This window comes from Asparagus officinalis, chromosome 7 (assembly GCF_001876935.1).
Source record: "Asparagus officinalis chromosome 7, Aspof.V1, whole genome shotgun sequence".
In the NCBI taxonomy this organism is placed as follows: domain Eukaryota; kingdom Viridiplantae; phylum Streptophyta; class Magnoliopsida; order Asparagales; family Asparagaceae; genus Asparagus; species Asparagus officinalis.
Genome location: NC_033800.1, coordinates 44,138,010 through 44,153,637, shown reverse-complemented (window position 1 = coordinate 44,153,637; position 15,628 = coordinate 44,138,010). Strand labels below are relative to the sequence as shown.

General features: G+C 40.4%; 1 protein-coding gene across 3 annotated transcripts; it reads right to left on the bottom strand.

Annotated features, from left to right (window-relative positions):
* Positions 378-1,246, bottom strand: LOC109850680 (18.1 kDa class I heat shock protein-like). Of its 3 annotated transcripts, none has more exons than XM_020420737.1 (2): positions 896-1,246; positions 378-826 (listed from the first exon to the last, which is right to left on the bottom strand). In XM_020420737.1, exons 1-2 carry the CDS (start codon positions 1,145-1,147, stop codon positions 587-589), a joined length of 492 nt encoding a protein of 163 aa, XP_020276326.1. In that variant the 5' UTR covers positions 1,148-1,246; the 3' UTR covers positions 378-586. The 3 variants fall into 3 exon arrangements, with proteins under 3 accessions (XP_020276326.1, XP_020276327.1, XP_020276325.1); XM_020420738.1 differs by having other exon boundaries at positions 378-838; positions 908-1,246; XM_020420736.1 differs by having other exon boundaries at positions 378-883; positions 953-1,246.

Genomic DNA, 15,628 nt, shown 5'->3' with positions numbered 1-15,628 from the left:
TTAGCATTTAGATTATGGGTATAATAGTTTTAGCATTTAGATTATGGGTATAATGTTAATTTTAACGATCAAGATATCTGATCTTATCTTTTTAGATATAATGAATATATTAATGCACACTTTGATATCACATAAACTATATTTTTATCAACAATATCTAATTTTTTTATCCGTTTTGTATCTGCATGTATATTCACTTATATATCCTCATGTATAAGCGTATTCGATTTTAACGGATATGGTTGAGTTTTTTTTACTAAGTTATATTCATATCCGAATCCATAATCGAAAAGAGGAAGCGGATATGAATATGACAAACATCATATCCGAACAGTATCCGTACCAAATACACTCCTATCCCTCACACACCAATTATCTAGCAAAAATATTTAGCATTCAAGCTCCATACCTTTAGATACCTCAATTTAAACTCATAATCAACATACGATTATTACATGATATATGTAGACCTCAACTCACACAGACGCAAATAACTAGACACTCACACAAACCTTCGACCTGACTCACAACATACCAACGGATCATACTCAGAAATAAAACCGACTATACGAATCCTAGTATCATATTACCCAGAGACTTCAATGGCCTTCACCTCGGGCTTCTTGACTTCCTCCTTAGGCACGGTCACAGTGAGCACACCGTTCTCCATCGCCGCCTTCACCTGATCCATCTTCGCGTTCTCCGGCAGCCTGAACCTCCTCAGGAACTTGCCGCTGCTCCTCTCGACCCTGTGCCACTTGTCATTCTTCTCCTCGTGCTCCTTGCTCCGCTCTCCGCTGATCTGCAGAACTCTTCCTTCCTCGACCTCCACCTTCACCTCTTCCTTCTTCATCCCGGGGAGATCGGCCTTGAAGACGTGGGCCTCTTCCTCGACCTCCACCTTCACCTCTTCCTTCTTCATCCCGGGGAGATCGGCCTTGAAGACGTGGGCCTCAGGCGTCTCTTTCCAGTCGATGCGGGTGTTGGCGAAGGCTGAGGTCTCGCTGAGAGCGCCGCTGGCACCGGAACGATCAGCAAGGGAGCGAGGAGAGTTGAAAGGCCAGCCCTGAAAAGGATCCCAGACGTCGAGGGAGAAGGGGTCGAAGACGTTGCTCCTCTGACCAAAGATTTGAGGAATTAGAGCCATCTCTCTTCGAATTGACAAAAAATTAAACAGACGACAGAAGTTTTCCTTTAGGTTTGGGAATTCGAATAGCTTGTTTCTTTGATTTGATAAAAAGGCCAGGTGCGGGAAAAATTATATAGGTGGGGATGGAAGGATCTCGAAGTGCCTGGGCCCCTCCAGACTTTAGAGGATCACCTCTCCCAGGCAATGACGGAAAAGACTCGAAAATGTTCCCAGTGCATCTAGAAAGAACACGAGAACTCGCGAATCCTCTTATCCGCCTCATAGCCTTACAACTGTCACGGTCCCAGCAATTCTCTTGACCAAAAAAGGAAAAATAAGCACAATGAACTAACTTATGGTTAGCGGCCTATTTAATTAACAAAATCATTTCTTGTGCAAATCTTTTTTCTCACCTTTCCATCTGTTATGATCAGTCACCACACCAAAATAGAAGTATCGAAAAAATACATGCATAAGCCCAAGCAAGCTACGGTCCGAATCAACTTAGAGGCTCAAAAGCCCAGTCAGAACCAAGTCCCTCGGTTAGACGAGCAGACAAGCCTTATTCCGATCGACAGGTCATCATGACCGACTTGAAGAACGGGATCAGTCGACCCCTCGCAATTAAGACGACCCCTTGAGCAGACGACTCGACTACCGAGTCGCCAAATCATAATGACGACTCACAGATCAACCCGTCTTGGCCAAAGGGATAAGAGCCAACCAAGATCATTTCAGACGTTAATCGACACAACAGTACTGATTAGTCCCATCAAGATCTCCATTCTGACAACCCTCGTGCACCAGCCGCTTATTCGGCTTACAAGTCATTTCCCAGAGAATTGCCATGATGCTTCTCTGTGCACGAATGATTTCTCCTCCAATTCCCAGCCGCCACCTGGAGAGAGAAAGACGGCCACGCAGCCGACCTACCCTACACCCTGCGTAATCTGACAAACCCAGAGCACTGAGAAGACATTTCTTCCCTGACACTGAATGACTTCCCTCCTAGTCGTCTGCCGACACCTGGAGGAAGAAAGATGACTTAGCAGCCTGCCTGTTCACCTTTCAAACCGCCTCCTATGTGTAGTCAACAAAAGCCGAAGGTCAAACTCGCAGAGATAAGAGGGCTATAAAAAGAGGTAAGGAAGGTAAGAGTAGGAGAGTTTTTTTTGGATATCTGTTTCTTCTTACACCTTAGCTTTATTCCCATTCGGAATCTTTTTCATCCAGAGCATTTTAATAATTCTAGAGAAAAAACCTCGTGCAAGGATCTCAATGGCTCAGGGGCCTCTCAACAATTCCTCCCGAAGTTCATCAACTGACTTGACCGTCATAGGTACTACGGGGGAAACTAGCCCCGTATTCCTACTATTCTTGCATGTGCAGGCTATCAGTCCACCCCGCGCGCTCAGAAACAGACATAAAGTTAGAGGAGGAGTCGACCCCAACATTCATCCTCTCCTTCTTTCCCACCGTCACCAGGATCGAAACTACATCCGACAGCGGGAAACCCCCATCGACTGTTTGTTTACGAGCATCAACACTATCCATTACTCTTATAAGGCCGATTTGTTTGTTTGTTTGCTTGTTTTAAGTAATGATAGTATTTTAAAATAGATTAGACCCACTATCCCAGTCCGTGTTTATTTTTTTTATCCTGTAGAAACTAATTTTAAATAGAGTATCCAACAAGGGGACTAAAATAATCTCTTTTTATCACCATCTTTACAATTCAAATACTAATCATCTAAGAAGATATTAAAATTTTGGAACAAATTTGCCTTTTTTTTGGTTTATTAATTATACTGAGAGTATAATTCTGGAAAAATATATCTTCCCCTTGCTTTTTTTTTGCCTCTTTCTTTTTTCCCTCACAAGAAGCTAATAAATACAGCCAAACTATTTTTTTCACATGTGCTTTTACTAATATTCTTTTCTCCTAAATAAGCAGAATAAAAGCTTAAAATAATTCTATATTTGACACTATGTTGAGATGTTCTAGACATTATTTTAAATAATATCTGATATGCTCAAGAATGATTATGAGCAAACACTTTACTTTTTCCTAAGTGCACAAAAATGCGAGGGAATCTTTGACTTAACTCAAGGTGCAGTACTTGAAGAATCGTGATGCATGAATGATATAGAATTAAAAATTTTACAATATAAATGTCTATTCTGCATTCAAAGAAGAACTCGAAATGAAACCAAGGGGCGGCCTACTAGAGCCGTAGATAGGACGGTAAATGATCGAATCGAATACTAAGATGTTTGTATTTGTATTTGTTTAAAATTATTGAATTCCAATGCGAACTCTAATATTCATATCTATAGTTTTTTGAATTCGAACTCGAATACTTGGTATTTAATAAATATTCATGAATATTTATGAATACTTATCGAATATCAAAGTATATTTATTCCGTTAAAGAATTTAATTTTATAATATTTTTATTCATAAATAAAAATTGTTCTTTTATAATATATAATATATATATTTAAATCAAAATTTTAATTAGAAAACATATTTAACCTTATTTAAGTCTTAAAATCAGCACATAAATTTTAAATAGAAATGGGAAGTGGGTTAAAATATAGTATCATATGTGCAATTATAAAATGATAAAATTTGAAACAAATATTTGATAGACAAACAAATTAAATATACATTTAGTTAAAATTTATTCGTTAGTAAATTGGAACACTAAGAAATATTTGTGTGATCAATAAATTATCAAACTATTTATTAACTATTTGGTTCATTTTCACCCCTAGCCGTAGAACCCCCATGCTTTTTTTTATTTGAAGTATCCTTAGTCAAAATAAGAGGTCCACAAACTAATTACTATTGATATATTAGTCTAGGGGGTTGTGCTCTGATACCACTTGTTGCGCGCCGTGCGGAAGTGTGCTCGACAACCAAACGAGTCGGTGAGTGATGAGAGAAGAAAACCAAAAACCAAAAACTAAACACGAGTGCAATTTACAAAATAATGGTCAAAATCACACATAAACACAAGAATTTATGTGGTTCGGCAATTGCCTACGTCCATGGAAAGAGGATGGGGAGATTTCACTATATGGAGGAGAAATATAACGGGTTACAACTCACAAAATCACTCAAATATAACCCTAACCAAAGCTGTCAACTCCCTCACAATATCTCCCTCTCAAAGTGCTCAAAATAATACTAATTCTCTCCTTTAGAAACCCTAAAAAATATGGTTCTATTTATAACAAAACACAATCCCAAATAGATTAGGATTCTAAAAACGAGTCTGCTACACCCTAGTGTGGCACACACCACACCCATGACAAACAGAGCAGATTCTGCCACATCAGGGTGTGGCAGACACCACACCCATGACAAACAGGGCAGATTCTACCACCAGTGTGGCAGACACCACACCAGGGTGTGGTGGAGTCTGTTTTGCTTATTCTTCACGTTTTTCTTAATTCCTTCGCCGTTTTCATAATTCTTCACCTCGGCGAAGTGTTCGCAACATTGAGCCGACACCAATATGAGCACCAATGCGTCGTCTCTCCAAACTCGGTTGCACTAATGTGGTTGCCTACGTACCCCCTCTCCCAAGGGATCAAGCCGTTCGTAGTTCATCCAAATGGCCGTCAACGGCCTCAACAATCACGATTGTGTAACAAGTTTCGACAATGATCAAACTTATTGCTCGGAACCACATTGGTGAGCATATCCGCCGGATTATCCTTCGTGTGGACCTTCACAATTTCCACATCGCCATCTTCAAGAACATCTCAAACGAAATGATAACGAACATCAATGTGCTTCGTCATCGTATGAAAAACCTGATTCTTCGCCAAATAGATAGCACTCATGTTATCACAATGAATAGTGATAGACCGCTGCGATATACCAAGTTCTTCCAAAAGTTCTTAAAGCCAAATAGCCTCCTTCACAGCCTCTGTAATCGCCATATATTCTGCCTCCGTTATAGACAAAGCCACCGTCGACTGTAAGGTGCATCTCCAACACACCGGCGTACGGGTCAAAGTAAATACATACCCCGTCATAGACCGACGCTTATCCAAATCACTGACATAATCCGAATCAACATAGCCAATGCATAGCTGTCCACCTATAGTGTCCCGCTCATAAACCAAACCAACATTGAGCGTACTTCTAATGTACCTTAAAATCCATCTCACGACGTCCTAATAACCCACTCCTGGATCATGCATGTATCTCGAAACTATGCTCACCGCCTGTGACAAATCCGGCCTCGTACATACCATCGCGTATATCAAGCTCCCAACCACGCTTGCATATGGAGTCTTTGACATCAACTCTCGATCTTCAGCTGACTTTGGTGAAAGACCAGCTGAAAGCTTCAAATAGGCTCCTAATGGTATACTAACTGGCTTCTCTAGCATAAAATCATTATAAAACCTTCTTCAAATAAGCTACCTGTATCAAACAAATTCTGCCATTCTTCTTGTCTCTGCCGATCTCTATTCCCAAAATGTGCTTGACCTCACCCAAGTCATTCATCTCAAACTCATTTGAAAGCTAAACTTTCAACTCATCTATAGCCGACCTGAAAGTAGAGGCAACCAATATGTCATTGACATAAAGCAACAAATAAATGTACGCACCTCCTCTTAACTTACGAAAATACACTTAAAGATCAAACTGGCTCCGAGTGTACGAATGTCCAAGTATAAAACCATCAAATCGCCTATACCACTGTCGAGGTGACTGCTTCAAACCGTATAGCGATTTCTTTAACCTGCAAACCAACTTATCTTTCCCTGTAGCTCGTAATCCCAATGGTTGAGTCATATATATTTCTTCATCAAGATCATCATGAAGAAATGTCGTCTTCACATCCAACTGATCTAGCTCTAATCCATACTATGCCACCAAAGCTAGCAAAATCCGAATCTAAGAGTGCTTCACTATCGGAGAGAAAACCTCATTATAGTCAATACCTTCCTCCTGTACATAGCCCTTCACAACCAACCTAGATTTGAACCTTAATGGAGTACGCTCAATGCCCTCCTTCTTCGTGTATATCCACTTGCAACCAATCGCCTTTCGCCCCTTTGGACGCTTAACAAGCTCCCATGTATCGTTCTTATGAAGAGACTCCATCCCCTCCTGCATAGCTACCTACCACGAACCAGCCTCCGAACTCTGTTCGGCCTCTCTGAATATAGTAGGCACCATCTCATCGATACTCTCCACCGGAAGTGCATATGCAACTGTGTCGGTATACCATGCTGGCACCCGTATGTTTCTCCTCTGTCTCCGAACCACAATAGAATCCTGAACCTGAGTCATCGGTCCCTGATCCTACACATCAGTACCCGTATCCTCCGTGTCACCTTCGTGCTTACCTGACGTCACCTCAGTCGATACTCTAATGGATACTTCACTATCTGGATACTGTGGAGCTGCATCGATCTCCACCACTTGCGATATCTCCTCTGTCGTGTCGCTCTCTACCTGATGAGAGCTGGGAAGCTTTAAGATAGAAGCTTCATCGCACGTGACGTCCCTACTCAGTACAATCTTCTTATCAATTGGATCTCAAAGCTTGCATCCTTTGACACCATGCTTGAATCCTACAAATATGACCTTCCTAGCTTGAGGTTCCAACTTATCAGTTCTAACATGATAATATGCTGGGCAACCAAATACCTTAAGCTGGTCATAGTCATGTGTTGTCTCTCCCGACCACATCTCCATAGGGGTTTTTCCCCTCAATCGCAGATGAAGGCAGCCTATTAATGAGGTGGCTCGTATATGAAAGTGCCTCAGCCCAAAAGATCTTCTCCAAACCACTATGCGCTAATAAGCATCAGACCTTTTTCAGTAAAGACCGATTCAGCCTCTCTACCACCTCTTTCTGCTACAATGTATAACTAACTGTGAAGTGCCTCTCTATGCCCTCGTCTCGACATAGCTGCTGAAAGGGGTCTGAAGTGTACTCGCCGCCATTGTCGGATCGTAATATCTTGATCTTTCTCCCAGTTTGCAGTTCTAATCTCTTCTTCCACTCCACAAAAAATCTAGGACTTTATTCTTATGCTTCATGGTGTACACCCAACAATGTCTAGAATAGTTATCAACAAATATGATGAACCAATATCGACCACTAAGTGATACCGTCTTGGTGAGAGCCTAAATATCTGTGTGTATGTAGTCCAGGATACCCCTCGTCCTATGAATAGCAGTTCCAAACTTCACCTTTGTTTTCTTGCCAAGAACACAGTGCTCACAGAAACTCATTTTTCACTCTTGGCTCTTTTTAATAGCCCCTGCTTGCACAAAGCCTACAGTGACTTCTCTCCTGTATGCCCCAACCTGTAGTGCCAAAGCTTGCTCATGTCCGCCTCTAAAATAGCTAAAGAAACCTGGCCAACCTCAGTGCTTCCCTTCAGATAATATAGGCTCCGACTGCAGACTCCCTTCATTACCACTAAAGATCCCTTAGTAACCTTTGCTACAGCGTCCTTAAAAGTCACCTTGAATCCATTCGCCTCTAAAGCTCCAACTGAGATAAGATTCTTCTTTAGCTGAGGAACAAATCTCACCTCCTTCAATTCATGGACTACTCCGTCGTGCATCCGAATCCACACGATACCTATCCCACAAATACCACATGATTGATCGTTTTTCATAACAACAACGTCCCCATCGAGTCTCTCAAACGATGCAAACCAATCTCGCTTAAAGGTCACATAATAAGTAGCGTTAAAATCAAGCATCCAATCCGATGCATCCAAATGGTCCACCTCCAGAGTAATCAAAAGAGAAAAACTCGAATCATCGGTTCTTTTTTTTGCCATTCTCCTTCTCTTTTTCTTGTCATTCTCCTTCTCTTTTCAAAAGAGAAAATCTTGAATCACCTCCGGAGTAATCCAAATGGTTCACCTCATTGGCCTTCGGGACCTTTTTCTTACCATTCTCCTTCTCTTTGATCTTTGGACAATCTCTTTTCCAATGCCCTTGTTCCTTGCAAAAAGCACATTGGTTTTTTCCTAGCTGGTGACGACCTCTTGACTTTGACCTTCCTCTATTTTCACCTTTCGGATATGGGCTTTTACCTCTCGTCGACAAGACCTCTCCTGAAGTACTAGCACGGGAAGTCTCCTTATCCTTCCTCCTCAAATCATAGTTCATCAATGCGTTAGTCACTTTACTATAAGTGATAGAAGATCTCCCGTTCAACAAAGTAAGCACGAAGATATCATACTCCTCATCCGGTAAAGAGCCCAACAAAAAAATAGCCTTGTACTCATCCGTGATCTTCTCATTCACGTTCGCTAAGTCAGACAATAACTTAGTATAGTTGTTCACATGAGCCGCAAGCGAGGTGCCTCTGGATATCTGAAATCTGAATAATCTTCACAGCAAGTGCAAACAGTTCTCAACACTCTTCGTAAGGTACTTATTGTTGAGAATTTCCCACATCTGATAGACCCTAAGGTCGCTATGAAAGAACCCTAGAGGGGGGGGGTGAATAGGGTTTATGCTAATCTAATCCCGTTTTATGCTAATTAAAACTAATTAACAAATATATCCTATCAAGTATGATATGCTACAAGATATGTGCAAGGATAAACAATATAAACAAGAGTAAACAAAATGATCATGCAACAATGACGATATAACAATATGCAAGAATAAATACGCCAATGCCAAACTCAAACATAAGGAAATGATCACGGAGTTCGGACCTTCTGTCCTACGTCTCCGCTCCCCACTCTCGGGGAGAATCCACTACACAACCCGGTTTGAAATCCGGAACTTCTCTACACACTCGGTTTTCTAGCTAACCGAAAACTCTACACATTCGATTATCAAGTCAATCGACAACCCTCACAAATCCTCACAAAGTACATACACATGCTACAATCTCAAGTGCTGGTCCTCACGTATCGACTCCCTCAAGTGCTCAAAATTATCACCTCTCACTAGGCCACCGACGTCACTCCTCTTGGTATCGACTCCGTTCTCACCACACACTCCTCTCGGTGTACAAGTGTATTACAAAATAAACTTCACAAGTTAAGCACAAAAAATGATTGTTCTCTAAACAAGGTGAGAACTCAATTAGACTCAACTCAATGTTACTATCTCTCACAACCCCAAATATATTATGAATGCAAATACAATAAGCTCAAGTGGGTGTGTGTAACAATGAGATTAATCAAATCTAAACTCAATATAAAACTAGCTTTAATAAGATGATAATCAAACAAATAAATATAAAGCTAGAAAAGAGTTTAGAAAACTTCTCAATAGATGACAAGAGATGGAGGGAGAATAGTTGATTGCTCAAACTCTAATAGATTATCTCCTCAAGCTCTTGTGGAATTGAATTCACAAACTCAAACTCGAAAATGCTTAAAAGCTTTTAAACACAATTAAACAAAACTTAAACCCTTGTTTAAAACTTTCTTAAACTTCTTTAAAAAAATTCTCTTTGTTAAACTGAAAAATAAGAGCAATGGGGTATTTATAGGAACCCAAAACTTTAGCAAAAACCCCAAGAAGAAGACCAAAAATGCCCCCAGAAAACACTGCCGGAAACTACCCGTTACTGTGCAACGGCTCTTTCATAAGTTGACTTATGAGTCGACTCATGAGTCGACTTATGAGTCGACTAATGAGTCGGCTTATATGAGTCGACTCAGCAGAAGAAAAATCACAACTCCGCTGCACTTCGTGAGTCGACTTTGTTAGACCCTAGAGGGGGGGGGGGTGATTAGGGTCTTATGCTAATCTAATCCGATTATATGCCAATTAAAATTAATTAACAAGTTATCCTAGCAAGTATGAAATACCACAAGATATATGAGCTAGGATAAGCAATGTAAACAATGAGATATATCCTATATGATGAAATATATATATATGCAGATCAACGTTCACTCCTCACATTCGGTTTTCTAGTTCACCGAAAACTTCACAACACACTCGGTTTTCTAGCTCACCGAAAACCTTACACCACTCACAATGTAACAAATATAAATTTGTTCTCTACAATAGATGAGAACTCAATTAAGCACAAACTCAATGTTACAATCTCTCACAACCCTAATATACTATGTATGCAAATACAATAAGCTCAAGTGGGTGTGTGTAACAATGAGATAATATAATCAAATCTAAACTCAATATAAAAACTAGCTTTAAAGAATGATAATCAAATAACTAAGCAAATGTAAAGCTAGATAGAGTTTAGAAAACTTCTCCAATAGATGACAAGATGGAGAGATGGAGATTGGAGCCCAAACAAGAAGATGATCTCCTCCACTTGTGAAAACAATCTTCAAACCAAACAAACACTAAAACACACTTAAACCCTTGTTTAAAACATTTCTTGAGTACCCTTAGAAGTATGATGGCATGGAGTATATATAGGCTCATGAAGCAAGCCCAAAAAACCCAAGAAAACCAAGCAAAAAGACAAAATAACGGATATATCAAAATCTGAAAAATATAGCCGTTGTGCTACAGTAACCACGTCCAGAGAGTTTGGCGGTCGACCGTACCGGCCGACCGCTGGTACTGTAGCACTGCGTTTTAGTTTTGTAAAATTAATTAAAAATAGTAAAACAGCTCCAAAAAATATGAAATGTTTTGGGAAGGTTATAGACATGTAGAATAACATGTTAGAGAAAGAATTTCTGAAAAGTCATTTCCCAGTTGAGAGAAATAAATGTTTGAACACAGATTTACAGTTTCTGAAAAACTGCTGACATACGCGATTTTGTAAAATCAATTGGGCATAGTAAATCAACTCCAAAAATAGTAAAATTTTGAGAGAAGTTTCTAAACATGTAGATAAAAATATGTCAAAGAAAGAATTTATTGAATATCACTTCTCATTTATAAAAACTCATCTGTTTTGTAAAACATGCACGAACATGCACGAATGAAAAACATGATTTTGTAAATTCCATTAAACATAACAAATCAATTCCAAACTTGATGAAACTTTGCGAAATGTTTATAAACATGAAGACAAACATGTTAGAAAAATAGTTTCTCAATTTTCATTTCTCAATTGTGAAAACTTATTATTTTGTAAAAACATGCATGAATATGAATTTGTTAAGAACATGTTTTTGACAAAAAGAGTTTAAACGCATATTGAAACTTTATGAAATGTCTTCATAAACATTATAACACATGAATATAAAGTAAACATGATCAATAAAATAATATCACAAAGTTTTCTCAAAATAGCTCATTTTGTGAGAAAATCTAATATTGTGTGTGTATATGATATTGAGCTTAGAGTATTAAACACACATAATATAAATCTATACTAAGTTACCCAAGCCGATCTTGATCTTCAATAAGTTTGACTTGGTATACTTACAGATGAAGCTTGAACTTGATCTTTAACTTTGAATTGCAAGGGCTTCACCAACATTCTGCCAACCACCTTTGGATATGATTGTTGAAGCTCTATTCCATCCATCCTCCAACTACGTTGTTTGTCTATAATAAATAAGAAAACATAAATACTAGACAAACAACATTAGTGATAAATTGTTTGTTAAATATCATCAAAAATAAATACTAGACAAACAACATTAGTGATAAATTGTTTGTTAAATATCATCAAAACAAGAAGGCCAACAAAACCCCGTAGCAGGGTTTAGCTATCGATGGGATCAAAAGATGCTATTTACGGTGGATGATTGATCGCCGGAGAAGATGATTGGAAAGACTCTCAAGTTCTCAAGTGAAATTTAAAAGAGCAATAACCACTTCTCTCATAGTCCCAGCCTTATTTATAGGCAGCTGAACCCATAACTATCGAAATCTCAACAGACAAATAAGAATTTAGCCGACGACCGAGATTAACTCTCAAAATCCGAAGCGGGATCTTTCGGATCGAGGCACGACCCACTTATCTTGAACAGCCCATAATTTGGCACGAAAAGTAGAGCTGCAACAGTCAAAAGAATGTGTGGTGACGTCAGCCATGTTAAATCTGAAGGGATTTTTCAGTTCCCCCATTTAATGCATGTCAATATCCGTCCAAGACTATAATATCTTTTCACTCGAACTTGGTCCAAGCCTACTCCAAGCGAAAGGGGCCAATTGTTATGGTTTTTAAATCACCAAATTGAGATCTCTCGTCCACAACATGCAAGTATCCTACGTTACACCTAATTCGGTCGACTCAGCACTTGGGATAGCCAAAATCCCGATTCAGCCAACTCGCTGTGTCGGCATCTCACTAGGGTCTATTTTCGTCGAAAGTTGCCTTTATCATTGATTTCATTAAACTTTAAACGTTACAAATGAATTCAAACAACAAAGAATAAAAAAATTATAACTTTCTTGAAAATAAACACAAGATCCGTTCGTCGTCTCTTGCTTGCGTGGGTCTTTAGCCTGTGATGGGGATGTCGATATTCGTGGACTACCTGGCAATCAGATCTGGTCCAGAGCTTCGTCGATCCGCGAGGAGATCTAGAAACTTGAAGCACCTATCTAGATAAAAGCGAGATAATTGCTCTTCTTAGAATTACCACAACGGGATAAGACTAAGGATCGGATGCGAGTGATGTAGATCTGACGAAGAAACTCTCTTGTGTTGAAGTGCTCGATCACTCTTCACTCCGGCAGGGCTTCGTCAATTCTCCAAAATTCCAGATCTGAAAAAATGAGGCCTAAGACATGTATTTATAGGCTTGAGAGGATAACGGAGCGGTTAAAAACGCTTAAAAGCCCAAATCTTCCTTAGAGACACCCCAGGGTGTCTCTACTTGATTGGAGACACCCTAGGGTGTCTCCTATTGATCCGAGACACCCAAGGGTGTCTCGGCCTTAGCCGAGACACCGAAGGGTGTCTCGTTTGTCCGAGATACTCCTTTTGGTGTTTTCATCTGTTTCTGTTGTAATTCCTTCGTCTGGACTCAGATTTGAGTGATTCGAAGTACGTTGGAAAGCCGACAAGGAGTTCTATCAGCTCCGATGGTTGGATCATCTGTTGAATGAATGAGACACGAAGGGCATTGTTCCTTTTGTAAACATCGCGGGACTCTCGATTAGCCCGTACCTTCGTTAGTTCACGTAGTTCGTTGATTTACTTCAAGCGTTCATCGATATCAATCGAACTCCTGTGAATCGGATAGTGACGTTCATCGTCGTTCCTTAACACTGAGTTGTTCGTGGAGACCTACAGGCAATTTTTTGATGCCTACAGATACCCCCTCCAAAGCGTTCCAGACTCGTTTCTTTTATAGAAGAGGCTGGAATACTTTGGACGTGATTGGTCCAGCCTTCAGTCGGCGTAAAGGACCTATAGTTAGCTTCAACCCTTGACTCCTTTGATTTTTCGTCTATTCAATGCTTTGATGAATAGCCGAAGTTCTTCCGGCGCTGCGTTTACCGCTTGGCCGTCGTCGGGGTCTCGAGTCTACCACCAGTGAGTTGAGTTTGGCTCGTGTCATTGATTTTGAACTGACTATCTTTGTCACATTGCGCTGACTTAGGATTTCAGATCACCGTATGTTGACTTTTTGTCGCAACGCGTTGAGTGACGTTGACCTAGGGTTACGCGTTGACCAGCGTTGACTCTAGGGTTTTGAACGTCGAACTTTGACTTTTTGTCGCAACGCGTTGACTGGCGTTGATCTAGGGTTATGCGTTGACCTTAGGGTTTCGAACGTTGAATGTTGACTTTTTGCCGCAACGCGTTGACCGGCGTTGACCTAGGGTTACACGTTGACTGGCGTTGACCCTAGGGTTTCGAATGTCGAATGTTGACTTTTTGCCGCAACGTGTTGACCGGCGTTGACCTAGGGTTACGCGTTGGCTGGCGTTGACCCTAGGGTTTCGAATGTCGAATGTTGACTTTTTGTCACAACGCGTTGACCGGCGTTGACCTAGGGTTTCGAACGTCGAATGTTGACTTTTTGTCGCAACGCGTTGACCGGCGTTGACCTAGGGTTACGCGTTGACCGGCGTTGACCCTAGGGTTTTGAATCGTTCGGTGTTGATTAGTGTGGATTTCGTCGAAATATCCAACGACCGACAAAAAATAGGCAAATTCGGACTTCGAAATGGGATCCGGGGGCTCGAAATGGACCGAGACACCCGGGGGTGTCTCAACCTTGGCCGAGACACCCTTGGGTGTCTCGGTTCAAGGCCGAGAACCGAGACACCCTTGGGTGTCTCGGCCATGGCCGAGACACCCCCCCTCTTGCCTCTTTTTTTTTTTTGTTTCCTTTCCCTTCTTTGGTTATTTCCTTCTTTAGCTTTTCTTCTTGTTTTAATTTTGTTTCCCCTTTTGTTTTCCCCCTTCTTTCCATATTTTCAAAAGAGATTCCCTTTTCCCTCTCAAACTCTTTCTTCCTCCTTCTATCCCTCCACCATTTTTTTTAAGAAGAACTCTAAACCCATTGAAACTCTTCCCCCAAAAAAAATCGGATTTTTGCATCCCCTCCTTGGCCGAAATTTGTTCCCTCTCAACTAGGGTTCCTCCTTCACTCTCAAGTTCAAAGAAAGCTTCTTGGTTTTGGGTAAGCTTCCTCTCACAAGCTCTCTCTCTCTCTTTTCTTTGAAAAGGTTGTCATTTTATGCTTGTAATGGGGGAATAACATGAATTTACATACCAAGATTATAACTTTTTACTCTCATGATGATGGGTTGTGTATGCACAAGTATTTGGAAGTTTTATGCAAAAATTGCAATAGGGCCGAAATTGGGGGGCTTTTGTGCAAAAGAGGGCTGAAATTTGTAGGGGCCTTTACGCAAAATGGGACTGAAATTTTGGGGCTTTTATGCAAAATGGGACTGAAATTTTTAGGCTTGGACTTTAGACCCACTTGGTCACAACTTTGAGGGGTGCTTCATGCAAAAAGACCACAAATTATTGAGGGTTTTATGTGCAAATATGGGCCGAAATCCTTTTGGGGGCTTATTTGCAAAATTGGCCGGAGAATTGAGGTGGTGTTCATGTAATAAAGGATTGGAATTAGGATTTGGATTACATGCCCATTTGGTCAAAAATTTGAGGGGTGCTTTATGCAAGAGGACCAAAAGTTGTTGAGGGGTTTATTTGCAAATTCTGCTAAATTTTACAAAAAGGGTTTATTTGCAAAATTAACCAAAATTGGGGGTGCTAGATGATCAAATATGATGACCATGACCCAATTCGAGCGTGTCCTTGACCCGAATTTAGCCTTGAACACGAGGGGTATTTTGGGTATTTCACCAAAATTTACCGCAAGATGACAATCATTGTTTTGTATACACAAAATTTGTAGGTTTAATTAGACTTTAACTATAAAATCCTATTTATTCATAGGACTTTAGTTCAAGTTCTTAATTTCCCTTTTAAATTTCGTGTATTCATATTTTAGATTGTACCTGACTTGCTGCTTTTCATTGCAGGTTTTCGATGTCTCCACGTCGACCTCGACCTCCTAGGAGTCGCTCCCGTTCACAACCTAGCGAGGAAGAAGTTCCCACAGCATCCTCCC